Source organism: Myotis daubentonii, chromosome 9 (genome assembly GCF_963259705.1).
Source record: "Myotis daubentonii chromosome 9, mMyoDau2.1, whole genome shotgun sequence".
NCBI classification, from domain to species: Eukaryota; Metazoa; Chordata; class Mammalia; order Chiroptera; family Vespertilionidae; genus Myotis; species Myotis daubentonii.
In genome coordinates this window covers 80,113,429-80,140,736 of record NC_081848.1, presented here as the reverse complement: position 1 = coordinate 80,140,736, position 27,308 = coordinate 80,113,429, and the positions used below count along the sequence as shown (strand labels likewise).

Genomic DNA, 27,308 nt, shown 5'->3' with positions numbered 1-27,308 from the left:
CGGGCCGAGACAGCCGGTGGCGTCACTGTTGCGCGCCGCGGTCCGGGCGCGATGGCGGCGCTGGGCGGGGACGGGTTGCGTCTGCTGTCCGTGTCGCGACCAGAGCGGCAGCCCGAGTCGGCGGCTCTGGGAGGCCCGGGCCCCGGGTTGTGCTGCTGGGTGTCTGTGTTCTCCTGTCTCAGCCTCGCCTGCTCCTATGTGGGCAGCCTCTATGTCTGGAAGAGCGAGCTGCCCAGGTGCGGGGGCTGCGCGCGCGGCGGAACCCGCGCCTCCACGAGGCGGGCCGCGGGCTGCGGGCGGAGTTTGGGGCGAACTGAGGGCGGGGCTGCGCTGTCGGAGGGCGACTTTGGGCCCCTGAACTTAATGCCCCCTCCGTAGGGACCACCCTGCCGTCATCAAGCGGCGCTTCACCAGTGTCCTAGTGGTGTCCAGTCTCTCGCCCCTCTGCGTGCTACTCTGGAGGGAACTCACAGGCATCCAGGTGCAAAGGAGGCGGGGCAGAGGGCAACAGGGGCGAGATCGCAGGGGTCTTTGGGGGAGGGAGCAAGACTGATGCTTCCTTTCCTGTGGCTCAGCCAGGCACACCCCTGCTCACGCTGATGGGCTTCAGGCTGGAGGGCATTTTCCCAGCAGCCCTGCTGCCCCTGCTGCTGACCATGGTGAGTCCTCCATTACCTTTCCGCCTCTGTTCTTTGTATTAGCATGACGCTCCTTTCTGTGAGTTTTTTTACTTATCCTGCTTGTGTCCAGTATGTGCCCGATGGGAGACAGGAATTGTGAGATGGCTCGAGGCCCTCGGGTATGCATTGGGGGGGAAATCCCGGCTGAGACTAGGAAACTTGAGGCCTTTTCTGGGCAAAAGCAGTGGATTATAGTTGAAGCCTTTCATTTGATTGCTCCTGTTTTTGTGTCTCCAGATCCTTTTTCTGGGCCCACTGATGCAGCTCTCAATGGATTGCCCCCGTGACCTGGCAGATGGGTTAAAGGTTGTCTTAGGTGAGTCCTCAGGGCTGAGGGAAAAAGTAAGCAGGCAGTCCAGGACAGAGGGAGTCATGATGGGACCTGAACATGAGATGTGAGATGTTTTATATTTCCTCATCAGTAAGATGGGAACATATAGCAGGTGTCCTCTAAGCGTTGGTTTCTGATGTTTAGGGATCCTCCTAGGGACCCCTAAAAGTGTATTTGGTGTCGACTAGAGAGCACTTCTATTTCCCCTAACCTTCGGCTTCTCTAAGCATAGTTAGTTTTGGGCAGATTTTAATGTTTCCAGATATCCTACCTCAGCTACTAATGGCCTTCCCATTGTCTTCTTGAGACAATGCTGATAGATAAAGCTGGACCCTTACATGTTCTGAGTGTGCATGCCTAACCTGAGTTTGGCCAGGAAAAGATTGTGGGAGGCCTCTAGGGAAGTGGTTCTCAACCTTCTGGCCCTTTAAATACAGTTTCTCATGTTGTGACCCAACCATAAAATAATTTTCGTTGCTACTTCATAACTGTGATGTTGCTGTTATGTATCGTCATGTAATATCTGATAGGCAGGATGGTCTTAGGCGACCCCTGTGAAAGGGTCGTTCGACCGCCAAAGGGGTCGCGACCCACAGGTTGAGAACCGCTGCTCTAGGGTCTCTCTTCAATAGCTAGCCACTCATTGCTTGTCTTGAATCCCCTCCCTAGCCCCTCGCTCCTGGGCCCGCTGCCTCATGGATATGCGTTGGCTTCGGAACCAAGTGATTGCGCCCCTTACAGAGGAGCTAGTGTTTCGGGCCTGCATGCTGCCCATGTTAGCACCGTGTACGGGCCTGGGCCCTGCCGTGTTCACCTGCCCACTGTTCTTTGGAGTTGGTGAGTGTGCAACCTGGTCCTCTGAGATGTTCCTAGCATGGGAGCTGAGAATGGGGCTCGGGGCAATGGTAGGGCATAGAGGGCAGGCTGAGAGCAATGTGATGTGGTTCTCGCCTTCTTCCTAGCCCATTTTCACCACATTTTTGAGCAGCTTCGATTCCGTCAGAGCAGTGTGGGGAGCATCTTCTTGTCTGCAGGTGAGTCCTAGAGAGCATGCCTGGGGTAATCCTGGATTGGGGGGCGGGGGGTGTGAGGGTGTCCCTAAATTAGCCACTATGAAAGAATTGGGAACAGCGGGCTATAATATTGGAGGGGCCAGGATTTGGGGTGTAGAGGACAGCTACAGGTGCTGGGCAGGTAGTCACTACCCCCAGGGGGAAGGGGAACTCTGGCTGGTGGGTGTACAGTGCCGGGACAGGAAGGGCATGCAGGTGTGGTCACTCATAGCCTCCGTTTCCAGCGTTCCAGTTCTCCTACACAGCTGTCTTTGGTGCCTACACTGCTTTCCTCTTCATCCGTACAGGTTGGTCCCCAGTCCCTCACGATGCCCAGGTGTTACGGGCCCACAGGAGTAGGTGGGAGAATGGGAAAATTGTGTTTATGAGCTTTTTTTTTTTTTTTTTTTAACCACAGTCCTTGAGACAGGCTAAGGTAGGGCCCTCAGCCTGGTGAGGTTTGAGAGGTGGAAGCAAGCAGAGGCCATGGTGTGTGGGTGGACAGGTGGGACACTGATCTCCTGTTCCAGGGGATGAGGGTAATTACCCGAAGAGGTGGTGGGTCTACTCTAGAGCTGTTCTGTCTCTTTCCCAGGACACCTGATTGGGCCAGTTCTCTGCCACTCCTTCTGCAATTACATGGGCTTCCCTGCTGTATGTGCAGCCCTGGAGCATCCACAGAGGCGGCCCCTGCTGGCAGGCTATGCCCTGGGTGTAGGACTCTTCCTGCTTCTACTTCAGCCCCTTACGGACCCGAAGCTCTACGGCAGTCTTCCCCTGTGTGTGCTTTTGGAGCAAGCAGGGGACTCAGAGGCTCCCCTGTGCTCCTGACCCGTGCTCCTGTGCACCTATGAACTCTCACGGGCTCCGCAGCCCCTCCCCATCAAGGGGTACTGCAGGGGAGGAGCTGGCTGGGGTCCCGAGATCTCAGGAATTTTTGTAGGGGATTGAAGCCAGAGCTAGTTAAATCCCAGGGACCAAGAGAAAGGAGCAGATAGCCAAAGGGTGCAGCCCCTCTTGAAAGGGGAGTGAGGAGGCCCCAGGAGCTGTGCACTCCCTCCCTCACTGTGGACTGCTGCGTCTCAGCTCCTCTGTCCCTGAAAAGCTGCTGAGGGATAGAATTTACAGAAACCCCTCTCCCCCCAACTTCCCAGGGTTTTCTCACTGTCTTTTTGCATCAGGACTTTGTATTGGGATATTAAAGAGATTTAACTTGGGTAACATGGCCTTGGACCTTTGGGAATTAGTCTGTTTGGAGTCTTGGGAGTATGCCTGGTAGGGACAGTTCCCTGCAGTAGGGGGACAGGATGGGGGCCTCTGTCCGACTTTGGTCTCGTAGCTTCCTTCTTACTGAGCCAGGCTCCAAGTCCTAGCAGAGGTGGATCTGGGACTGTAGGTACCAGGTGTGGGCCCACTCATTTTAGGGCCTGTGACTTGGCCACCAGGAAGTGGAACCCAGCACCCTGACCCCAGTGATAGAGCCTCCAACTTATGTCTCCTGAGTGGGGGGAGGGTAGCCTCCACCAGGATCTCCCCAAAGTCTACCAGCCTCGAATTATGTAAGAGCAACTAGACCAAAACGTTAGAAGAACCAGTTCAGGTTACATGGAAGTAGAGGCTGCTCTAGTTGTCTCCAGCTTGGATCTCTGCCACCATGCTGCTTGTCTGTCCCTGGAGGAACCCGGAACAAAGGCCTTGAAGAGAGCGCTGTAACTCAAGGTTCTTAGAACCTGCTCTTCCTCTTATTTTTAGAATGGTTTTCAGGTCCCATTCCAGACTCTAGGAGGGTGTTCTGAGTCCCATTCTCTGAGGCTGGTGGTGGAAGGAAAGGAAACGGGTGTGCAGTCACTACTCATGGCGCCCTCAGGCTGGCTGTGGCTGTCACACACCTACCTTGTGGAGAGCTCGGTGCAGCAGCTGTTGGAGGCAGAAGGGGTGAGCATAGATCTGTTCAGAGGGTACCTTTGGGATCTTGGAGACCAAAGAGGAGGACGCCCAGGCCCACACCAAAGATTAGGTTATAATACCCTGGGAGCACTGAGCTGGCAGGGTGCTAGGATGGATCCCTGGGAATCAGGGTATCTAGGCTCTGCCCCTCCTCTTCCTCTCATTCCTTCTCAGGAAATGTCCCCCCACCCCCACCATCCTCACCTCCCTATGCAGTGGCAGCAGTACAGTGGTGCAGGCAGGGTTACTGTTTCACCCTGCTGGTGGGGAACGGGCTCAGGATAGGAGTCTCCTGAGAGCTAATAATGGGGGGGGGGGGGGGCTGGATTAGATCCCAAGAATCTCCATCGAGTGCTCCCAGCCTCCCACCAAAATTCTCATACCTGGAGGTTCCTATACTGAGGGTCTCGCCTGCTTCCCAGAACTGGTGCCTGTTTGCATCCAGTCCTAAAACAATGGGGTGCGAGGTTGGCCCAGGGTTTAGAATGTAAAGCAGTTTGGTTGGGAAGCAAGTTTACTGGCAGCCTAGGTTTGAACCCTCTGCCTCTTACCAGCTGTGGGGTCCTTCCTATGACTCCATCTGTGTCCATAAAACGGGGAAAGGTTGATTACCTGAGCCACTTCCTCCACCCACCCCAAGCTCTCAGTAATTTTTGGGTGTGTATACAGTAGGTACTCAGTGGTAGCTTAAATCAAGGCCACTACTGCTATCCTCACTACCCTCCAAGGAAGAAGATACAGCTTGCCTGGGAAGTCAAAGGGGCAGCTCTGCCCTCTGTGAATGGCATGTGGGGTGGGCTGCAAAGGACCCACGATGGAGGGCAGGTGAAAGTCAGTTTTATTGAGCAAAGTTCTCAAGACCTGGGGCCCAAGTTCCTAACCCCCTTTCCAAGGTAGGACCCCCCCCCCCCCCCAAATCTGCTCTCTTGGATCCTAGGCCCACCTGTGCCACCACCTCTAGTCTCCAGCAAGGATAGGACCCTCATTTGGCAAGAGGTGAATATGTGAGCTGCTGTCCACCAACAGGGAAAGGACAGATGGCTGGAGAAGGGGGATGGGCCACTGCAGGCACTGTCTCCTGCGATAAGCAGCTGAGGCCAGGAGCTCCAGGGCCAAACCTTCTTGCACTCAGCACTGGCTGGCCTGGGCCTGCCCTGGCAGCACAGTGTCTATAGAAGGCTTGGGCTGGGGATGGCCAGGTTGCAAGTCAGGCAAGATCACTCAATTTCCAGGATAAGGTCATCACCTTCCAGTGTCATGTCTGTGGTTACATGGACCTTGCGGACAGTGCCTTCCATGGGTGAGGTCACCACAGTCTCCATCTTCATGGCGCTGAGCACACACAGGGGCTGGCCTTTGACCACCTTGTCCCCTGCTGCCACCTTGATGTCTATCATCTTCCCAGGCATAGGTGCCCCGATCTGGCCCTTCACATCCTTCAGGGCCTTGGGGTGGAAGTGCATCTCCTGCAGGTGGCAGAGGAGACATGAAACACCAGGCCCTGCCCATCCCCACCGCCTAGCTGGCACAGGGGGGCCTTACCTTCATGGCCTGAGTGTCCTTGACCAGAATGGACCGCAGCTGCCCATTGAGCTCGAAGAAGACCTGCCTCTGGCCAGCCCAGTTCAGGTCACTTACGGCCAGGGCTTTGATGTGCAGTGTCTTGCCCCTCTCCAGTTCCACCTGCAGGGAGGATGTGGAAGCTCAGCTGAAGGGGCAAGTATGGGGAGAGCAGCCCCCTAACACAGCCCTAGGCAAGTCCCCACCTTGAGTCTCAGCTCCTTACTAACAAAGGCCTAGCTCCCTGGTCTCCTATGGGTACTTTGTGTACTCATAGCTCTCAAGGCCCAGTGATAGCCAGGCCAGTCTGGCACTCTAGATGTTCCGGGCGGGGGGGGGGGGGGGGGGGGGGCAGGCTCCCGGGCTGGAGTGTACAAAGATGCCAGAGCCACAGACCTCAAATTCCTCTGCAATTTTGGGACCCTGCAGGAAGAGGCGGGTGTTGAGGCTATCCACAGGCCCAAAGGTGGAAGTGAAGTCCTTGAACTGAGTGAAGACATCGGGGTACATGGCCGCTGAGAGCACATCCTCTGGGGTCACCTCGTCCCCATGCCGCTCTATCAGTTCCTTCTCCAGTGCCTGCAGATCCAGGGGAGGGAGAGAGGCTCCAGGCCGCCCCTCCACCCTTGGCAGGTCCTTTAACACCTGGGGAGCACAGCAGAGGATCAGACCTAATTCTCGTACCCAATCCCACCTCCCATTGTGCTGGGTCTTCCCTACCTTGGAACGAAGGGGCTCAGGGAATCCCCCATGGGGGATGCCGATGTAGCCCTGCAGGAACTCCACCACAGAGCGGGGGAAGGACAGCTCTTCCGCTTGGGCCTCGGCCTCTGCCCGGCTTAACCCATTCTGCACCATGAACTGGGCCAGATCCCCCACAATTTTGGAGGAGGGTGTCACCTGAGGAGAAAGGCCCTTGGATCAGAGTGCCAGGCCCCTTATGGAAGCCCAGAAGCACAGGTAAGGACACGGCCTGGCTTACCTTGATGAGGTCACCTAGCATCTGGTTGGCCTCCACGTAGGCCTTCTTGACTTCCTTGAACTTGGAGCCGAGCCCCATGCTGTGTGCCTGGAAGTGCAGGTTGGTGTACTGACCCCCTGGAATCTCATTCTCATACACATCCGAGTTGCCAGACTTCATGGTAGCCGTGCAGTCAAAGGCCGCATACAGTCCCCGGGCCCCCTCCCAGTACTCACTGTAGTCAAACACGCGCTCCAGGGGTACCCCTGCAGGGAGCCAGAGGCAGGGGAGGGGTTGGAAATGTGCTAAGCTCCCAGGTGCTCCTCCCAGGACCCCAGGACCAGCTCAGGTCCCACTCAGAATGGAGTGACGGACAGCAAGGCCAGGGAAGAACATCTGGAGTCTAGGTCAGTGATGGCGAACCTTTGGAGCTCGGCGTGTCAGCATTTTGAAAAACCCTAACTTAACTCTGGTGCCGTGTCACATACAGAAATTTTTTGATATTTGCAACCATAGTAAAACAAAGACTTACATTTTTGATATTTTTTTATATATATTTAAATGCCATTTAACAAAGAAAAATCAACCAAAAAAATGAGTTCGCGTGTCACCTCTGACACACATGTCATAGGTTCGCCACCACTGGTCTAGGAGAGGTCAGGCTACTGGGACTGGTGTAGGCTATGGCTTTGAGAGGGGAATGGCCATGGGCTGCTGCTGTTCCTACCTGTGTCCAGGGGAGTCCCTCGGGTACAGGCCACCAGAGCCCCCATACTGGGCTGTGAAGTCATCCCTGACATGGAATCAGATGCCACGTCCACCACATCAGCCCCAGCCTGGGCACAGGCCAGCATGGCTGCCACACCTGCCCCTGACGTGTCGTGGGTATGGATATGCAGCGGGAGGTCAGGGAAGCGGTCCCGGAGAGAGCCGACCAGCATGGTGCAGGCCGCTGGCTTCAGCAGCCCTGCCATGTCCTGGGGAAGAGGAGGAAATGATGGTAAGTGGGCACGATGTGTGCATGATGGGGGAGTTGGGAAACGTGGTAAGGAGGCAGGGGAGATGGGAAATTGGGGAGACTGCTGTAGGTGGGCTGGGCCCAGGCACCTTAATGCACAGTATGTGGGTGCCAGCTCGCACCAGCTCTTCAGCCAAATCCATGTAGTACTGCAGTGAGTATTTGGTGCGGCTGGGGTCGGCCACGTCACCAGTGTAAGAGATGGCGGCTTCTACCACACCACCGGCACTGCCCACTGCCTCCATGCCCAGCAGCAGATTGGGCAGGTAGTTGAGGGAGTCAAAGACCCGGAAGACATCCATGCCATTCTCCTTGGCCACCTCACAGAACCTGAGTGCGTAGACGAGTCCAGGGGTTAGCCACATCCTGCTTTTCCCTCACCCCTCACTTCTTTCTCTGGTTCGTGGCCCAGTATGGGCCCTGGGGAATGAGTCAGAGTCAGGCCTGGCAGAGGGCCTGGCCCCCACAGAGCAGGAGTGGGCACCACACTGGATAAGGCCTCCAGGGAAGCCTGGTCTGGGCAGCGTTGTCCCAGAGGCATCTGGCACCAAGCAAAGGTGCCCTACACTAGTGCCCAGGTCAAAGGATTAGCTGGGGATTCTCTGCAAAGGAGTGGCAGGCTAAGGGAGAAAGCACTGAACAGCCCAGCTCGACACCACACGGCCTGGGACAAGTCCCCTGCCGGCTTGGGGTCTCCACTGTGCCATGACCTAGAAGCCCGTCCAGGTCTCCAACTATAATTCTACATTTCACAACATTTCCAAACAGCAGGCCTTACTGGGTGCAGCTACTGGGAGTCTTGGTTGGGAGTCTGCTGTGGGGAGTGCAGGCCGTTGCAGTGTGGCCTGGCACGTGCTGGGCCACGTCATGCAGTGTCTACCCACCCACCCCAGGCTCACTTGAAGACCACATTGTCAGGATAGTTGGTGTAGCCCACGGCATTGGCCCCCCGCAGCAGCATCTGGAACGGGATGTTGGGGATGAGCTCCCGGAGCTCCTGCAGACGCCGCCAAGGGCACTCGTACAGGAAGCGCATTGCAACATCAAACGTGGCTCCTGCACGGGGACCGAGAGCCCCAGGTCAGCCCATGTCCTGGGGACCCCACCACGCCTTGCAGCTCTGATGCTCTGGCCCCAATGCCAGCCCCTCCTTCAGAGTCCCTCCTGCTCCCACCAAGACCCTCACACTTTTCCCTTCAGTGATCTCAGAGAAGTTCAGGCTGTGTCCTTCCTTCGGCAGTCTCTACCCAAATCTCTGCTATAATCAACATTTCCCCACAGCTCTGACCTCAGGCCTTGGGCACCAGTCACTGCTGAACAAACATACGCTGTGCCTTGTTCAGTTCTCACTGGTTCTCTCAATGTTACTGTCGCTAGCTTCTCTTGAGAGGCTCCAATGGCCTGGCTACACTGTGGGTGCCCAATTCCTGTCAGGTTCCGTACCATATGCCAGCCTACCTCCCCAGTTCTCTATGCTGAAGAGCTTGCTGAAGTTGTGGGCAACATAGGGGGAAATCTTTTTGAGGTCGTGGGTTCGCACACGAGTGGCCAGCAGTGACTGGTGGGCATCCCTGAAGGTTGTGTCCATCAGCAGCAACCCCTGGTGGTTCCGCACGGCTCGAGCAAAGCCCTCAGGCCCCTCTCGCAGCAGGATATCTCTGAAACCAGCCGGGGGCGGGCCTAGGGCAGACCAGGCATTAGTACCCATCCTGCAGGTGGCATCCTCTTGTCTCCCCATGAGTTGGCAAAATTGATCTCACTTACCTATGGGCACCACAGGGACAATGGGGTCCGTGGAGCTGGGGTCGGCCTTAACGGGGATTGGGGTGGTCGGGCCATTCACCATGACATGTCCTGTAGAGAGAGTGGGCAGTGGTTCAGGGCAGGTTGGGCAGAGTCTGAGTTGAGGGTAGGAGTGAAAGTAGGTGGGATTGGGGATGGAGGGATTCCTCCAGGATCCCCAGCCCTCCAGCTGGTCCTTGTCCTCTCCAAAGCCAGGCCCTCCTGGGTCCAGGCAGTGAGGACGGATTGAGGACCATGCAGATAGAAAAGGGGGGGGGGTGTCTATAAGTTCATGAGCAAGGAGGTTGGGTAGGAAGGCAAAGGAAAGGAGAAGGACCAGGCTGAGGGCAGGGGTGCTAGGAAGCTCTGGGCAGGAGGCCAGGAGCAAGGCATCAGAGAGGAGAGGAGAGCAGGGCAGTCTTGGGGCCGGACCGAGGTAGTACAGCAGCTTCTGGGCCCGGTTCTGTGCGGGCCGCAGCTGGAATAGCTCCGGGTTCTCGTCAATGAACTGGGTGTCCACGGTGCCTCCGAGGAACTGCTGGTTGTTGAGCACGTTCTGCAGGAAGGGGATGTTGGTCTGCAGAACAGAGGTGGGTGGGAGGGCGTCACCATTTGTCATGGCGGGGAAAGAAGCTAGCTGAAGGGGCCACCAAGGATGGCCCCTAGTTCCCTAGGATACCATGCGCCCTGTGGAGTGGCATTTCCCCATCTCCTCACCCCCACCCACCGTCTGGCAGGGTCCCCTAAGCTGCAGGGGGCTGAGCCCACTCCTCCCTCCTTGCTCACCCCCAGAGCAAGTGCGGACTCCCACCTCCTCCTCCTCAGGAAGACAAGCACCTCCCACAGCGGGGGGGGGGGGGGGCATGAAGCAGCCACCCTCCTGCCCTCCCAGTCGGGCTTCTGGAAAGGTTCCTCCCTTCGACAGACACCCCTCCCAGTGATGTTCTCATTAAGGTCCCTCTTTGTGGGTAAACCCAGTGGGCGCTTTCCCATCCTGCTCTTGCTAACAGCTCTACTTGGACGTTCTCTCCTGGGCTCCCAAGACATCTTGCCCTCCTCCCTAGTCGCCACTGGGGGCTCCTTTCGCTCCTGCAGGATGGAGTCTTCAGGGCTGTCACTGAGCCCTAGACAGTTCACGCTCCCTGGGACTAACTTGGCTTAGCCTAGAAAGGGGGTCCTGTTTGGGGGTGGGGAGACCCCAGCTCCTAGCCCTTGATAGCCAAGCTTGGGCAGGAGGATGGAGGGGTCGAATCAGGTCCAGCACCCTGGTCCTCTGTAGTGGTTCACCCACCAGGAAATACCCCATCCCTGTATCTCCTAGTCCTCAGGCAACCTGGGTCCCCCTGCCCCTTCCCTTCCCTCCAGACGTGATTCCTAGGGGACCGAGGTCGTTCTGCTAGGGCCTAGGACCTAGGGAAACGGTCCGGCAGGGGCCAAAAGGGGAGGGAGGGGCTGAGGGCCCAGCAAGGACCATTGACGCACAGCTTCAAACAGCGTGCCTCCGCCTGCCTGCTGGGAAACCTAGCCACGCCGACCAATCGGACCAGAGGCGGAGACCGGTTGGCTCCCTAGCTTGCTGGGCAGGCGGGGAGCCTGGGAAGAGGGAGGGAGGGAAGGGCAGGCAACGGGGTGCGGCGCCAGCTGGGAGACCAAGCCCTCGGCCCCACCCCGAAGCAGCCCTGGCGGGGGCGTCGCCCCAACCCCCGCTCCAGGGCCCCGTGCGTTGGGGACCCTCCACGTGACTTGGTGATGCAGAACGGCTATGACCTTCAGCGTGTATCTGTGAATGCGAGGGTCCCAGTAACAGCGCGGGTTTGCGCCCGGCCCTGCCTGTGGGTGCGGGGACGTGGATGTGTCGGCATGTGTGGGTGTGTTGGGGAGGGTGCCCAGCGACATTAACAAAGGCTCCCGGCGCTGTCTCTGGGAGATGGTGAAGGGGCCCACGAGCTGGCGCTTTGTCTGGCTGCAGAGTGACGGTGTGCGCAGCAGCAGCAGCAGCGGCAGCGGCAGCGGGCGCCCGTGCGGTGCAGGATGCCGGGGCGCCAGGGTGTCCGGGGGCGCGCGTGCCTGTGCCAGGGTGAGTGCGCTGCGGCAGGACTAGAGAGCTGTGCGGAAGGCCGGAGCTGGCCTGGGCCTCGGCTGTGACCTGGGGCCACCCGTGGGCGCGTGTCCCCGTGACCTCGGGAGCCAGCCCAGGGTGGATCCCTGCGCACCCCTCCCTGTCCGCCTTCCATGTGCATGTCCGCGGCGCGCGCACTCGCCAGCGCGCACTCGCCTGCTGGTCGCCACCACCACGAGCATAGCCGGGGAAAAGGTACCGGGAACCGATTGAGCCGGCCGGGCCCAAGCGCCATGGGCCGGAGGGCGAGCGGTGGACGGCTGGTCAGCCCCAGGCCTTACCCCCGCGGGAGAGCTGCCTGGAGTTCGAGGCCGGCCAGACCTGCGGGGATGCCGGCCCGTGCCCCCTGAACTACAGATACCAGGTGAGCACCCCCTCCTCCGGGCACAGCGTGGGGGCTGGCTTGGGAGGGAAGTGCACCTGGGAGGGATTTTGGGGGTGGCTTCCCTGGTAGGGGAGGACATGGCGGGATGGTGGGGGTGCTGACGATTCCAGGGACGCCAGGGAAAGGAAGTTCAGGGATCCTCCCTGTTCTCATGCCCACCTCTGCTTCCTGCCTCAGGCCTCACCGTGTCCCAGAGCCTGTACTCCCCGCAACTGCCTGGGAGATGTGACCTGTACTCTAGGAGGCTGGCCCTGCAGGCCCCAGCCTTCCCTCCTCCCCGAGGGGCCCCTTGGGCCTTTGGCTGACTCTCCCCGCCCCCAGGCCAGGCTCTGGAAGCTGGCTCCTGGGACTGGGCCTGGGCACCTGTACCAGCCCCACCTGTGCCTGGGCCTTGGCCCTTCCCCACAGGGCACTCACCATGGCCCCACCGCTCCTGCTGCTGCTGCTGGCCAGTGGAGCGGCCGCCTGCCCACTGCCCTGCGTCTGCCAGAACCTGTCCGAGTCGCTCAGCACCCTCTGTGCCCACCGAGGCCTGCTGTTCGTGCCGCCCAATGTGGACCGGCGGACAGTGGAGCTGCGGCTGGCTGATAACTTCATCCAGGCTTTGGGGCCACCAGACTTCCGCAACATGACCGGGCTGGTGGACCTGACGCTGTCCCGCAATGCCATCACCCGCATCGGGGCCCGCGCCTTTGGGGACCTGGAGAGCTTGCGCTCCCTGCACTTGGATGGCAACAGGCTGGTGGAGCTGGGCACTGGCAGCCTGCGGGGCCCCGTCAACCTGCAGCACCTCATCCTGAGTGGCAATCAGCTGGGCCGCATAGCCCCAGGGGCCTTCGACGACTTCCTGGACAGCCTGGAGGACTTGGACTTGTCCTACAACAACCTGCGGCAGGTGCCCTGGGCTGGCATCGGTGCCATGCCTGCCCTGCACACCCTCAACCTGGACCACAACGTCATTGACGTGCTGCCTCCGGGCGCCTTTGCCCAACTTAGCCAGCTCTCCCGCCTTGACCTCACCTCCAACCGCCTGGCCACATTGGCACCTGACCCACTCTTCTCCCGGGGGCGCGACTCCGAGGCCTCGCCTGCCCCCCTGGTGCTGAGCTTCAGTGGGAACCCCCTGCACTGCAACTGTGAGCTGCTGTGGCTGCGGCGGCTGGCCCGGCCCGACGACCTGGAGACTTGCGCCTCCCCGCCAGGCCTGGCTGGCCGCTACTTCTGGGCAGTGCCCGAAGGCGAGTTCTCCTGTGAGCCGCCCCTCATCGCCCGCCACACACAGCGCCTCTGGGTGCTGGAGGGTCAGCGGGCCACACTGCGGTGCCGGGCCCTCGGGGACCCTGCGCCCACCATGCACTGGGTTGGCCCTGATGACCGGCTGGTCGGCAACTCCTCCCGAACCTGGGCTTTCCCCAATGGGACCCTGGAGATTGGGGTGACGGGCTCTGGGGACGCAGGGGACTACACCTGCATTGCTACCAACCCTGCTGGTGAATCCACAGCCCATGTAGAACTGCGGGTGCTGGCCTTGCCTCACGGTGGGAATGGCAGTGCGGAGGGGGGCCGCCCCGGGCCCTCGGACATTGCTGCCTCAGCCCGCACTGCTGCTGAGGGCGAGGGGACACTAGAGACTGAGCCAGCTGTGCAGGTGACAGAGGTGACGGCCACCTCAGGGCTGGTGAGCTGGGGGCCTGGGCGGCCAGCAGACCCCGTGTGGATGTTCCAAATCCAGTACAACAGCAGCGAGGATGAGACCCTTATCTACCGGTGAGGATGCACCTTGCAGCGCCTCGGCCCTACCCGTCCAGGGCTGGGCCATTCTTGGCTCCTTCTCTGTCCTTGGGGCTTCCACACACCCCTCCTCAGCTTCTGAGCTGCCTGGGGATCTTGAGCTAGGGGGAGGGGCGGGTCAGGTACCAGGAAGAAGAGGTGGGAAATGCTGGGGGGAGGTGGGCAGTGCCCCTCAGGTCTCTCCCATGTGTCTGAGCCACAGGCGGCCTCCAGGCTGGTGTGTGATTAAGCACGCGGCCAGCCCCACACACATGACTTATCTCTGGTGATGTGATTCTTCGCCTGTCCTTCGCCTGTGCTGGGCCTGTGTGTCAGGGCACATACCTATCTGTCCTCCTGCACTGCCTCTAGTGCACACACACACACGCATATCCCTGCATGCCTGTCTTGGTTTCTCCATCTTCTTGAGTGAACCCACGAGGCCTTTGTGGTCCCAGGAGAAGAGGGTGTTCAGAGCTGGGACCTGGGACCCAGGGTGGTGGGGAAGGGCTGTGACGGGGGCTTCAAGCCATGTGGGTGGGGCTGGGGCCTGGACCCCGAGGCCCGGCTCTGACCTCCAGACCTTGCCTGCAGGATCATCCCCGCCTCCAGCCACCACTTCCTGCTGAAGCACCTGGTCCCTGGTGCCGACTATGACCTCTGCCTGCTGGCCCTGTCACCTGCCGCTGGGCCTTCTGACCTCACGTCCACCAAGCTGCTGGGCTGTGCCCACTTCTCAACGCTGCCGGCCATGCCCCTGTGCCACGCCCCACAGGCCCACATGCTGGGCGGGACCCTGACTGTGGCCGTGGGGGGTGTCCTTGTGGCTGCCTTACTGGTCTTCACTGTGGCCTTGCTGGTTCGGGGCCGGGGGGCTGGGAATGGCCGCCTCCCCCTGAAGCTCAGCCACGTCCAATCCCAGACCAACGGAGGCCCCAGCCCCACACCGAAGACCCACCCGCCACGGAGCCCCCCACCGCGCCCCCAGCGCAGCTGCTCCCTGGACCTGGGAGACACGGGCGGGTGCTATGGTTATGCCAGGCGCCTGGGTGGGGCCTGGGCCCGACGGAGCCACTCTGTGCACGGGGGACTGTTTGGGGCCGGGTGCCAGGGGGTGGGGGGCAGTGCAGAACGGCTGGAAGAGAGCGTGGTATGATGGGAAGGGAGTCAGCCCGGGGTGGAGGGTGGGGGGCAGGCAGCCACCTGGCCTGGGTGGGTCAGCACTGCCTGGGAGTCCCTCCCTCTTACCCTCGGTACCTCAGGCCCCCTTGTGCTTGGCAGGACAGGGGGCCCTTTCCCTGGTTCTGGCCCACTGACAGGCATAAGGGGTCAGCCCCTCTGACAGGTGCTCACAGCCACCGAGGCAGGGGCTGCAGCCACCAAGTGGGAGTCTTGTTTTTCTTTATAATAAAATTGTTGGGGACACCTCAGTGCTAGTCTCTAGTGTCATCCTGCCGGAGGGAGAGGGACATGTGGGCCAGTGGAGGCACAGACAGGACAGGGCTGGGACTGCCAGTCCCATGGAGGTGGCCTACGTGGATCTGGGTGCCCTCAGCCTCCTCTTCCCCCTGAGGGCCAAGTGTTCCAGGCTGGCGGCTCTAACGGGTGAGCCCAGGTCCGGCCCCTGGCGCCCTGCGGACTGGACGCCTGAGCCCTCTGCTGTGCCTGCAGCTGTAAGCACAGAGCACACCCTTCCTGGCAGACTGTGGACAGGATGTGACGTCCTCATGGTGGCAGGGGTGTTACAGGGCACAGAGTGGCCACAGGAGCAGGTGGGAGATGGCACAGCCCTTTAGGGCACAGGGACTTGGGCTCGCATCATTGCTTACACAGCTCAGTAAGAAAGTCCCTGCGCCTGTGACAATCTTATTCACCATCTCCCAGGGATTTGTAGCACGTCATCCTAAAGGGACGGGGACGGGTTTGGAATCTCACTGCCCACAACCCTCTGGAAGGTTCCTGCCAGTGCTACAGGCCCTGAGCCGGCCCCCAGTTGCTCCATTGACACCCCAGGTTTTGGGCTGGGCTGGAGGGACTGAGTCAAACCTCCCTCGGGGACACGGGTGCCCCCTACCTGCCGGGCCACGCCCTGCGCTAGCCCCCATGCTGAGGAGCCACAGTCCACCGGAGGCACCGGAGGCTGCCTTGTTTTGCTTCCTCTGGCCCCAGGCACAGCCCTGCCAGCCATCCGAACAGTCACTGCTCCTGGGCGTCAGCTGGGAGGAACAGTGCTCCCAACACACATACTCGCAGGCACCTGTGCTGCTGCACCCCGCGCCAGGCGTACCCAGATGCTTCAAGAAGGGGCAGGTGCCCGGGCTCCACCACAAAAGGCGGGCGCTGGCACCCAGGACCTGCACTGGCGCCTGGGGGTATGTGCCCGTTTCTGTGTGAGACCCATGGTGTTTCTGATGAGCAGCCTGGTAAGAGTTGGCATAATAAGGTGTGTACACACACGTGTGCAGGCCAAGCTCACACAGTTGTGGGTTGCGCAGTGGTGACACACACGTGCCTGCCCTCCCAGCCCAGACACATACCTGGATGTATCCCGAGAGCGACCCTGGTTTAAGTAAACGAAACAAGGTTCTCAGCAGAGAAGAGAAGGGAGCGTGAGCCCCGCGAGGCCTGGACAGAGACGGGCGGCGCAGAGCAGCGGAGGCAGGGCCGCGAGTGCAGGGTTGGCGGAGGCTCGAGGTGTGACAGGAGCCAGTGGCCAGGTCTTGGTGCACATCTGAAGACACTGGTGCCCCCAGGAACCAGAAACCCGTGTCCTGCACTGGCCTCCCGCCTTCTTGTGGCTCTCACGGCCCTGGTCTTCCCGCTTCACCTCCAGGGCTCTCAGGTACAGGCGGTCCTACAGCCCAGGCAGGTGAGGGATGGGGTAGCTGGGTCACCCACTGGGGTCACGGGGTGCACTGGCCACCTGGAACCGGAGGCAGCCCCAGGACATGCCCTCGGTGAGAAAGTGGGCACACGATGTCATGAAACGGCCCTTTGACCCCGAACCCTGAGGCACCTCACGGAAAAGCACAGAGCCCCTCCCCAGCACCTGGGGAACCTGTTTGCTGTCAGCTGAGGAGACGCCAGGCACAGACGAGACGCCAGGCACAGACTCGCCGCCCCCTTCCCTCCTGCGTGCTTTTCCCCAAAGGTGAGAAGTGACGCAGGGCGCTGCGAGGACAGCACCGCCCACACGCGCCGACCCACCTGGACCACAGGGAGGCTGGGAGCAGCTGAGGGGACGCGAAGCTGAGGGCCCAGCCAGCACCCAGGACCCCTGCTCCCCTCGTGCGCAGCAGGCAGGGCGGGCGCCCTCTGCTATGAGTGACCATCTTGGAGCCCCCAGAAGAGGGTGAGTGGAGCTGTCTGGGCGCCCCTCACAGTGAGACTAGGCGAGATCTGCTCGGGCAGAGCCTTGTCCTGGTGGCAGCGTCTGGCCTCGGGACAGCACATGGCTGTCACTTCATCTCCAGCTACAGACTCGGTAACGGATCCGACCAACAGGCCAACAGGCATTTCGGGCCCTTGCCTGGCCACCCAGGGTGAGCCGCCTCAGGGCAGCCCCCGGCCGCCTCCTGCCCTGTGCTCACTCCTCCGGCTGCAGCCTCCCTTCTCGGCTGTCCGAGGCACCCAACGCCGCTCAAAACACAGGCTCCGAGGTCCCTACCCAAACATGTGGGATCAGGATTTCCCGAAGGGAGGCCAGGGAGAATGCGGACTCACACACCGCCAGGTGATCTCACCCCGGACGGGCACGAGACGTGTGGGGTCCACAGAGCAGGGCCGACTCCCGACTCCCAGGGACGCTGAGGGGCCGGCAGCAGCAGTGACCAAGCGCGGCCAGGAGCGTCCACATGCAGGACAGGAGGGGCGGAGACGGATGGGAGCGAGCGGAGGGAGACAGGGCCTGCAGCCTCTCACCTTCACGCCTCGGACTCGGAACTCAGCCAGGGCTCTGCTCATCTTGGTGGCGGCTGTGAGGTGGTCTTTGGCGTGGGCGATGACCTTGACCAGCAGGGAGTCATAATGGGGGGAGATGACAGCTCCCTGGAAGGCGGAAGCATTATCCAGGCGGATGCCCATGCCCTCTCCGCTCCGGAACACCTGTGGGGAGGGAAGGGTGGGCTCAGGAACTGGGTCAGAAGCCAGAGTCGGAGGCAGCCTCAGCCCCAGCTGCACAGGATGCACGAGGGATCCCAGCTCTGGCTTGTGAAGTTCTGCTTCATTTCTGCCGGTGCCCACAGAGGGAAGCAGGGGAAGAGCACAGGGTCAGAGGCAGACCTGGGGACACAGACAGGGGCTCCAAACACAGCCTAATGGGTAGGGGACACAGGGTGGGGGACAGAGGTTTGGGGTGTCTGGAGTAACTGCAGCACACACATGAAGTCCACGATCGGGGTGGGGGCACCCTGTGAGGCACATGCAGGAAGACGAGGAGTGGGAGGGAGCCCCGCTGCACCCACTGCACCATGCTGCCACTTCTAAGGGACAGGGGCCTGTGTTTGATAAAAAAGGAACTTAATAAAATATTTAAAGGTGAACACTCAGCTGTGAGCAGGAACTGGGAGCTAAAAATATTCTGTGGTAAACCAGGCTCGGAGGAGCCAGGCCTGGGAAGGGGAGGTGGAGGAAGGCAGCGTCCAGGGCAGGGCTGCCCTTTCCTGGCCGAGGGCAGAGCAGTCTGGACCGCGCTCTGGCCTTGAGCCTACCAGTTCTATGCAACTTCCAGAATCCAGACAGCGCCCTGCCCTGCCACTTGCCTTCAGAAGCCCAGTATCTCAGACTTGCCCCCCACCCCACTCCCTGCACCCAGAGCAGAGTCTGAGCTCCTGCCCTGCCGGGGGGGGGGGGGGCGCTGCACAGGCCAGATGGGGTGCCATACAGCAGCAGAGCCAGCGACATGCGCTGGCACCAGGATCCAGAGGTCTTCGTAGTCAGCATGAGCGGGGACAGGGGACAGGCACCGAGCAGGCCAGAGGGCTCCTGCCCTCAGCCAGGGAATGGGGGCCAGCAGGGGAGGGGTGAGAGATGGCTTTCTATGTGAGGAGAAAGAGAAGGTGCAGGAAGTATCCCTGGAGGAGGCGCAGGTCCAGATGTGGGGTGCCTGCCTGGGCCCTCCTCAACCTCCCACCATGAGCCTGCCTCTCGGCCTCCTCCCTGCCGTCCACCACTTCCCCACCTCTCTCATTTATCCTTGAGGTCCCCTTGCTCAGCCTGGCCCCTCCACTGGGACTTCAGGGCCCCAATCCTTCACGGCACCCCGAGTGGTGTCTTGCCAGCCACACCCCTCTGAAGGCAGGACAGTGGCCAGCAGCACCCTCCTGTCTTTGGGCTCTTAGAATCCAGGACCTGGGCCTCCTTTCTGGGGACCCCACCTTTGGCTCTACCAGCCGCTCTGCTCCCTGTTCTGATGATCTGCCCACTGGCTTACCAGCCTGTGTACATGGCAGCCCCTGCCCAGGGTGCGCCTCCCTTCCTCTGACCGGGCCTGGCTGCCATGTACTCTCAGCCAGATTCAGCCCAAGAGAGGGTCCTCCCTCACTTCGTGCCCCGCAGAAGCAGTCTGGCCCGAGAGTCCTTACACAGGCAGAGCCCCGCGGCCGCTCAGCTGGAACGTCAGAATGCGGACGCTACCTCGATGCGGCCGGTGTCTGGCTGGAAGCTGCGGGCGGGGTCCTCGGTGGTGACCCGGCACTGAATGGCACAGCCGTTGATGCGGATATTCTCCTGCCGTAGCCCCAGGTCGGGCAGGCTCCGGCCCTCGGTCACGTGGATCTGGGCGTGGACCAGGTCCACACTGCAGGGAAAGGACACAGAACCAAGAGGAGAACATGAGGCAGGGATGGACAAGGCGGCAGTCCGTGCACAGACGCAGCCCACCCAGCTCCTGCAGACGCTTCTCCAGCCTGAGCAGTGGCTCCTCCTGCCTGCTCAGCACCCCTGCCCTGTGCCCGGTGACTCTGCACATTCTGAATAAGGAGAACAGGCAGCTGGAGGGGCAGCTGAACTCTTTGCATCCACCTGTTCTTGCATCCCCGCAAACTGTCCCTCCCCGTGTACTGCCCTCTTTCTCCCTGGGTCTCTCGGTGCTCCTGCTGCCCCCAAACTCCCCCTTGGTCAAGCCTGGATTTGAAGCCTCAGACACCCTGCTCGTGGAGTCCTCTGTGTGGGTGTGCTGGGGGGCAGCTGTGAGAGAACGGGGTCGAGGAGGCCGGGCTCCTTGAGATGGGACCACAGCTGCAAGAGGGTCCACACAGGTGGGCGCTGTGGTCGGGACGCCATCCTCCGCTCCTGATCTGAGAGCACAGAGCTCTCCGAGCGCAGGGATGACTCGGCCTCACTGACTGCTATGCTGAGCACAGCAAGGAGTCCACGTGGAACAGTTTAAAACCTCGGTGTTTACATTGTCCCTGAGGCTGCGGTGAGGACAGCCTGGGAACTACCCTGGCAGATGCTCCCAGCGTTGTGTTTCCGGCTCAATCACCCCACAGCGTGATGATGGTCACATGTATCCCCACATCTGCATGCAGAGGGGCTGGTGCGCGCTCTTCAGCTTTATCTCCACAATAATGCTCTGAGCGTCCCCATCATTGTTATCAGAGGAGGAGGCCGAGGGTGAGAGAGCCTGCAGCTCACCCGAGTTCCATGCAGCTAGTGAGCTGGGAGGAACCTGCACCAGCCCGTGTCTGTCTGACACAAACCCCCGCTGCCAGGCAAGCGAAGATTTCCCTCCTGGCAGAGCAGGCCTGCGGCCGGCTCCCGGTCGACAATGTTACAGCAGCACGATGGGGAAGTTGTGTGGGGCCAGAGTCTGAGCCTGGAGCGTCCATCTCCATTCAGTCTTTCTCTCCAGAGAGCACGGAGTCTGGGGGTCTCTGTGCACCCCCTGGGCAAAGGCAGGCGCCCCTCTCCCCCCCTCACACAGCTTCCTCAACCTCAGGTGGGGGCAGGGTTCGGAGAAGAAACTGTCAGGAAAGTTCCATGGTGAGATGGCCTGGCGCCAAGCCAGCCTTAACACTTAAATGGCTCAAAATCTGTATCTTGAAACAATGAAAGGTTATTTTAGTTGTTTATAAAATGGACAAGTTTTTAAAATGTCTATACTCAATGCTTGTGGGCAAACAAATTGGACAAGCAATCGAGAAAGCTAATTAGGCCGGATGTTGCTTAACCTTTGCTCAGGTAATGCCACTAAAGGTGTCAATCCTCAGACCTCTTCAGAGAGGTAGGCAGAGATTTCAGCACAAAGGCTGACTGACACACCCTTAACCACAAAGCTGGAAACACCTCACTAGTAACAGAGGACTGTGCAAATAAGTTACGACTTACACAGGTGTTGGAATAGTATGCAGCCACTACAAGTATTCAGAAAGTCCAATGGTCTGGGGAAATGTCTTCGAAAATACTGAATTTAAAAAGTAGAATAAAACTTCTATACAAAACATTGCCATTGTGTCAAACTACTTACATAGTAAAGGAAATAACGATGGAAAGACACCAATTATTTCTAACAGACTTGAGCCTGGGTTTCCAGTCTCAGCTGTGTGACCTTGGGCAACTCTCTTAACCTCTCTGAGCCTCAGCTTCCTCTAAACCAGTGGTTCCCAACCTTGGCTGCACATTAGAATCACCTGGGAATCTTTAAAATCCTGATTTCTGGGCCTCATCCTCCAGAAATTCGGTTTCTTTGTTACTAATGTTGTGGCCCCACCCCATAACAAAGAAACAGAATTTCCGGAAGATGAGGCCCAGAAATCAGGATTTTGAAAAGATTCCCAGGTGATTCTAATGTGCAGCCAAGGTTGAGAACCACTTGTCTGAACAATGAGGGTGATCGACACTTCCCTCCCGTGTGGCTGTGTCTTACAGCTTGGGAGCCCCCTCAGCATCCAGTCCTAGGTGGGGCTCTAGATCGTTTGTATTTGCTGCTTTGTACTAATACAATAACCCCGTGATGCTTTTATTATAATTTTTGTAAAAAGTAACTAGATTCCCAACTGCTTCCTACCCCATGCAGAGTGAGCTGAGCTCCCTGCCACCTGCTCCCAGGAGCCACCGGAGTGGATTTTACACGAAACCCAGAGAACACCCCTGCCCTGGCCCCTGGGCCCTGGCCCAGCCCCTGCTCACTCGGTGATCTCCTCGGTGACCGTGTGCTCCACCTGCAGGCGGGAATTGACCTCGATGAAGTAGTGCTTGCCGTGCTTGTCCACCAGGAACTCCACGGTGCCCGCGTTCTCGTAGCCCACCTGTGGGGGCCACGTAAGTAAGCAGGCGTAGTGATGAGAGCCCTTGCCATTTGGTTCCATAAAAAGACAGACTGCAGCACACCCTGCCCCACCAGACGGTAGCCCACCAGCCTGCCGCTGGGGAGGGGAGCTCCCAAAGCCCCCGGCTGGGCTCCTGCCTGGACGCCTCCCCGAGAGCCACCAGCACCCTCAGGTGGCTGCACTCACACTATCTGGGCGAGACATCAACAGCTCCCATTACCCCAGGCGTGGCGCCCTCTGCCCTCTCCCCTGCAGCCTCCTCTGCTCTCGGGCACAGGCCCCACCCATGGGTACCCTGGCCTCTCCTGGGCCCTCCTCATTCTTCGCTCGGTCATCCCCTCCGGGCACTGCCCAAAGAGATGCCATTTGAGGGAAATCCACCAGTGATGACTCTACTCAAAATTCAACCCTGATTCCTTTCACTCTTGTCTTCCCAAGACCACAAACTAGACTTCAGTAAGCTCCCTCAAATCTGTTCAGGAATGAGAATAATAATAATAATAATAATAATAATAATAATAATAATAATAATAAATCAAGGTAAAGACATGCCTCTTGCAAAATAACCAAAACCTCTCCTCTTAAATCACTGCCTCACATTCACTGTGGCTAAAGCCTCACTGCTTTCGGTCTGGGGAAGGTGACAGACCACCTGCCGTCCGGCTCTGGGTCCAGCTGCCTGAGGCCTGAGGGAGCGTGGCCCTGGAGGAGAGCAGGACCAGGGCCCGCATGGGGCTGGGAGGGCAGATCTGAAACGATGCTCTGGCCCAGGGCTCTGGAAGAGGAGGCAGATCTGGGGGCAGGATGCCTGGACTCCAGAGGGGGTGGGGTCAGGAGGGCCCAGAAGAACAGAGAGCAGGACTGCTGCGGGTGGTCTGGCCATGGCAGGTGCTCTCTCGAGCCAGGCCCCGGGTCAGGCCACTGCTGGGGAGCCATTCCCCGCCCATGACCCAGCAGAGCCAAGACTAGCAGAGGGCCTTAGGAGAAAAGGGTTGCAAGAAATGTGATGTAGGGGACGGGTAAGTGCGGAAGAAATGCCTCAGTAATGTTTCTTGATCCTGACAGAATCCACTGAACCTCATTCCTGCAGTCCAGGGGTTCGCTGGTGCCACGCAGAAGTTCGATCTGGGCACAGGGTGCTGAGGGCTGGTCCACGGCCTCTCTCCCTCCTCCTACTTGCTGACCCCAGGCTTGGTCTCTGGGCCTGCCCTCTGACACCCCACTGACTCCTCATTGGCCTCTATCCTCCAGCAGAACCCCTCCCCTCCCAGAGCTGTCACCCGGGCCTCCCTGCTCCCAGCAGACTGTCCACCTAGACCCCAGTGGCCACCAGCCAGGAGCGAGCCTGCAGGAACAGGCTCCTGTCTCTCTGTGGGCAACTGTCCCAGGAGCCCCCACACTTCACCTGCTTAGCAAGTTTGACTGAGTCGCTGGTGAGCCGGGTCCGAAGCTGAGGGTCCAGGTGGGCCGCAGGGGCGATCTCCACCACCTTCTGGTGCCGCCGCTGGATGGAGCAGTCTCGCTCGTAGAGGTGCAGAATGTTGCCGTACTGGTCCCCTGCAGAGGGAGGCAAACACTCCGACAGGCCTGACAACCTTACACATCGAGGTGGCCCATCAGCGCCCGCTCCAGTGCTGGGCAGCCAGGAGAGAACCGGCCGCCCGAGGCCCTGGGCCCAGGCCCCTGCCAGGCCTGCTGGCTCCTGCCACCGCTGCGCTGCGGCCCAGGAACACCCCACTCACCCAGGATCTGCACCTCGATGTGGCGTGGCCTCTCGATGAACTTCTCCACAAACAGCGCCCCGTTCCCGAAGGCAGCCAGGGCCTCTGAGAAGGCCCGGGTGTAGTTTTCCTCCAGATCCTGGGGGCGAGTGGAGGCTGAGCAGACACTGGGCCCCTCTGCGTGACCCCGACCCACCCCCGGAGCCCGCAGGCTGTGCGGCGGCCTCCCAGCCCTGGCTCCTGCTCACCTCGTAGCTGTGCACTACCCTCATGCCACGCCCCCCGCCCCCATAGGCGGCCTTGAAGATGATGGGGAAGCCGTAGATGTTGGAGAACTCCTGGGCCTCGTGCAGGGAAGTGATAGGGGCGTTAGTGCCAGGGACCACGGGGACACCTGTTGAGAAACAGGCATGTGGGGCCTTTGTCACAAACTGGAATCCCTGCAAAACCCGCCAGCCCCCTCCCCGAGGAGCTGCAGGGCCCCGCGGCTTGCTGGCCACATCACCTGCGGCGATGGCGATGGCCCGGGCCTCCACCTTATCTCCCATCTTTCGGACCACCTCTGGGCTCGGTCCAATGAACCGGACCCCGGCATCCTGGCAAGCTTGCGCAAAGTCCGCACGCTCCGACAGGAACCCATAGCCAGGGTGTATCGCATCCACGTTGTTTTCCTGGGGGCAGAAGAGTGCTGTGCCCCTCAAATTCCTTCACAGCGTCTCCGACCAAACCCTGTGGCTCTTGTGCCTCCCACCTCACTTGCTCCATTCATTCATTAATCCATTCATCATCCACCCACCCACCCATCCAGACACTTAACTGCTGGCTGGTGTGGGGATGGGGCACAGCATGGGGACGGCACAGGACCCAGCCCTGGCCCTTAAGAGGCCCCGGCCTGCCCTGGCCTGGCTCACCTTGGCCACCTTGATGATGTCTGGGATGTGCAGATAGGCCTGCACTGGGGCGAGGCCACGGCCGATGAGGTAGGCTTCATCTGCTTTCTGCCGGTGCATCTGGCCCGTGTCCTGCTCCGAGTACACAGCCACAGTGCGGATGCCCAGCTCCGTGCAGGCCCGGAACACACGGATGGCAATCTCACCTGGGGGTGGGGGCACGGGGGAGAAGTTAGATTCCTGGGTCCTAAGAGAAGCAGATGTCACGTGAGGTGGGGAGTGGGTGGAGGAGGTTCCTCTCCCTGCCCTACGGTGCTCACCTCTGTTGGCCACCATGACTTTCTTGATGGGCTTGTACTCCAGGCGCCGGACATTCGGGGAGGCAGCGGGGGCGGTGGAGGTTCGGCGGAGGCCCAGGAGCTTCAGGCCCCCACACATGGTTCTGAACCTCAGCATCTGGGGAGGGAAGTCAGAGCCAGAGTAGAGCAGCCTCCGAGTGGAAGGGCCCCAGGCGGAGTGAAGGTCCCACCGCAGCCCACTGCAGCCCCAGGTGAAAGCCAGCACCATCACCCTCCTCATTCCCTGAAGGGCTGACTGGCCATAGGGAGGGGAGCAAATTCAAACCCAATGGAGCCCAAGCTCACCCTAACTCACTGTAGGGTTTACAACATGCCAAGCTCTTAAAGTAGCTTCAAGGCCAGCCAGAGGCCCCGCGTGACCGCGGCGTGCATGTGTGCGCGCGTGGGTATGGGCAGTGTCCCTTTCAGTGCTCTCGCGGCTGCAGCAGCCCAGATTTGAGAACCTGGCTGTGTGGTTCCTCCCGCAGGGCTCCATCTGGCTGGACAGCGAGGGTAACAATGTGCTCCCGCAGGAAGCAAAGCCTCTGCTCAGTTAAAGCACGGATTTCTTTAAACTGCTACAGAAACCTGCCTTCCCCCAGGGCTTCTGAATACATCACATCAGCAACGAAAGCCAGCGAGGACAAGTAAGCCGGGCCAGTCACAAAGGGACAAATCCACATGATCCACTCGTATGAAGCATCAGTGTCAAATTCATACAGAGACAGTGGAGGGCTGGTGACAGGGGCTGGGGAGCAGGTGGGGAGTTAGGGTTTCATGGGGACAAAGTTTATGTTGGAGGTGATGACAAAGCTCTGGAGATGGATGGTGGTGATAGTTGCACAACAGTGAGAACGAACTTAATGCCATCGAACTGTACACTTACAGATGATTAATATGGCAAATTCTGTTATATATATTTTACCACAATAAAAAGGAGTTTTAAGAAACCAGCTAAGGCAATGTATGCCCCAGAATGAGAACATCTTGGGAGGTCAGCCACCCTCTGGTTTTACAAATGAAGAAAACCAAGGCCCAGACAAGTTTAGAAAGATGTATCCAAAGTCACCCCGCTGTCCACCAGCCTGCATTCAGGCCTTGGCCCTCCCGCCGGCCTGTGTCTAGCTAACCATGTGATTTATTTCTTAGTAAAGTTTAAAATGCTTGACTCACCATTTGTTCTAAGTAGGGAACATACAAATATATTTAATAAACAAAATAGATATTGCAAAAACCTCAGTGTCTGATCATGGCCAATGAATGGAGAAGGGGGAATAAAGACCAAATAGAAAGGAAAGAAGAAAATACATGAAAACTAAAGCAGAAGAGGGGAGCCGTCAGACCAGGGAGACAGGACGGGGGCCGAGCGACGGCTCGGTGCCAGGCTCAGGCCCAGGCCCAGGCCCAGGGCGGGACAGGACAGTGAAGGCCTCTGCTCTCCCAGCAGGTACCAGAGAAAGGAGCAGGGAAGGGGGGGGGGGGCAGAAATAAGGTCCTTTCAGATCAGGATTGGAGCCTCGAAGGTGATGTTTTGTGCATTACCTGGTGAGGGGTGGGATTACGGGAGCTCACTGGGGCTGGATAGGAAAGCGAGCCTTTCTGAAGAGGGCACACACGAGGGCATCTGAGCGGGAGAAACGGAACAGGAGGCCACACACAGTCTGGGGGAAAGCCCAGAAGAAGGAACGGTGATGGCCCAGCCCGAAGGAACAATGAGCTGGACGTGCGCCAGATCCAGGGCCAAGGGCCGGGGGGTGCCTAGGGGTGAGGTGAAGCTGAAGGTGCCCACAGGTCTCAGCTGGCTCTCGGCCTCTCATCATTTTCCTCCGAGCACCGTGGGGGGGAGGAGGGGGCGTACCCTGCTGCACTCTGGGAAGATCTCTGGATTAGAGCAGCGAGGGCTGAAAGAGGAGAGGGAGACACGGTGCCTCTGAGCTGGGTGGGAGCAAGGGAAAATGGGCAAAGCTGGGGAAGCGGAGGGAAAGGGAGAATCCATGTTGGGAGGGTAGGAATGCCCTTCCCTGTAACAGCAGGACTAGAGAACCAGGCCCCGCTGGGAGTGGGATGGAGCCCCAGGAGAGGTCAGAGCAGGCAAGAGACCTGGATGTGATTGGCAACTGGACGGTGTTTGAGGCCATGGACCTGGAGTAGATCGGCCAGGAGAGAACAGACTAGAGAGGTAGGGGGTACCCTGGTCCTTCAACACCGAGTCTGGGTGAGGAGGTGAACCAACAAAAGAGATGGAAGGGCTGCCCCAGAGGAAGGAGAGCCAGGAGGCATGTGCTCTGGAGACCCGTTAGCTCCGAGAGGCAGAGCGAGGCAAGGGCGGCGCAGGGCCACTGCTCAAGGCCAGACAAGCCCTGGACGGGGAGGCCGGGCCCGGGTCACACCCAGCTGCTCAGACAGGAGGCCAGCTTGCTGGGCTCTCGCTCACCTTCTGAAATGAGGGATACTGTGCTTACTTATGCATTTCACAGTGGACTG

At 59.6% G+C, this 27,308-nt stretch overlaps 3 protein-coding genes across 15 annotated transcripts in view; 2 read left to right on the top strand and 1 right to left on the bottom strand.

Annotated features, from left to right (window-relative positions):
- The first annotated feature begins 2 nt into the window (after window positions 1-2).
- On the top strand, window positions 3-3,284 carry RCE1 (Ras converting CAAX endopeptidase 1). Of its 5 annotated transcripts, none has more exons than XM_059709977.1 (8): window positions 10-236; window positions 379-481; window positions 576-659; window positions 918-996; window positions 1,681-1,848; window positions 1,974-2,045; window positions 2,309-2,371; window positions 2,659-3,284. In XM_059709977.1, the coding sequence occupies exons 1-8, from the start codon at window positions 52-54 to the stop codon at window positions 2,892-2,894; spliced, it is 990 nt and encodes a 329-aa protein (XP_059565960.1). In that variant the 5' UTR covers window positions 10-51; the 3' UTR covers window positions 2,895-3,284. The 5 variants fall into 5 exon arrangements, with proteins under 5 accessions (XP_059565961.1, XP_059565960.1, XP_059565965.1 ...); XM_059709980.1 differs by having other exon boundaries at window positions 212-236; window positions 580-659; XM_059709978.1 differs by lacking the exon at window positions 2,309-2,371 and having other exon boundaries at window positions 3-236.
- Window positions 3,285-4,831: 1,547 nt separating this feature from the next.
- Window positions 4,832-27,308, bottom strand: part of PC (pyruvate carboxylase) — a 67,206-nt gene continuing 44,729 nt past the window's right edge. For all 6 annotated transcript variants that reach the window (XM_059709964.1, XM_059709959.1, XM_059709962.1 and 3 more), the window contains 20 exons: window positions 24,807-24,942; window positions 24,508-24,692; window positions 24,102-24,267; window positions 23,845-23,990; window positions 23,618-23,735; window positions 23,281-23,432; window positions 21,736-21,854; window positions 19,240-19,402; window positions 17,527-17,709; window positions 9,764-9,908; window positions 9,314-9,403; window positions 9,008-9,229; window positions 8,449-8,605; window positions 7,639-7,879; window positions 7,259-7,508; window positions 6,553-6,797; window positions 6,291-6,470; window positions 5,967-6,215; window positions 5,553-5,693; window positions 4,832-5,476 (listed from right to left, as the gene is read on the bottom strand). In XM_059709964.1, coding sequence (XP_059565947.1) covers window positions 5,228-5,476; window positions 5,553-5,693; window positions 5,967-6,215; window positions 6,291-6,470; window positions 6,553-6,797; window positions 7,259-7,508; window positions 7,639-7,879; window positions 8,449-8,605; window positions 9,008-9,229; window positions 9,314-9,403; window positions 9,764-9,908; window positions 17,527-17,709; window positions 19,240-19,402; window positions 21,736-21,854; window positions 23,281-23,432; window positions 23,618-23,735; window positions 23,845-23,990; window positions 24,102-24,267; window positions 24,508-24,692; window positions 24,807-24,942 — 3,537 coding nt within the window. In that variant the 3' untranslated portion in view covers window positions 4,832-5,227. The remainder of the gene's footprint in view (window positions 5,477-5,552; window positions 5,694-5,966; window positions 6,216-6,290; window positions 6,471-6,552; window positions 6,798-7,258; window positions 7,509-7,638; window positions 7,880-8,448; window positions 8,606-9,007; window positions 9,230-9,313; window positions 9,404-9,763; window positions 9,909-17,526; window positions 17,710-19,239; window positions 19,403-21,735; window positions 21,855-23,280; window positions 23,433-23,617; window positions 23,736-23,844; window positions 23,991-24,101; window positions 24,268-24,507; window positions 24,693-24,806; window positions 24,943-27,308) is intronic.
- On the top strand, window positions 10,949-15,035 carry LRFN4 (leucine rich repeat and fibronectin type III domain containing 4). 4 transcript variants are annotated; one of them, XM_059709970.1, is made up of 4 exons: window positions 10,949-11,163; window positions 11,301-11,814; window positions 12,013-13,602; window positions 14,200-15,035. In XM_059709970.1, the coding sequence occupies exons 3-4, from the start codon at window positions 12,254-12,256 to the stop codon at window positions 14,759-14,761; spliced, it is 1,911 nt and encodes a 636-aa protein (XP_059565953.1). In that variant the 5' UTR covers window positions 10,949-11,163; window positions 11,301-11,814; window positions 12,013-12,253; the 3' UTR covers window positions 14,762-15,035. The 4 variants fall into 4 exon arrangements, with proteins under 4 accessions (XP_059565953.1, XP_059565955.1, XP_059565956.1 ...); XM_059709972.1 differs by having other exon boundaries at window positions 10,949-11,814; window positions 12,244-13,602; XM_059709973.1 differs by having other exon boundaries at window positions 10,949-11,814; window positions 12,157-13,602.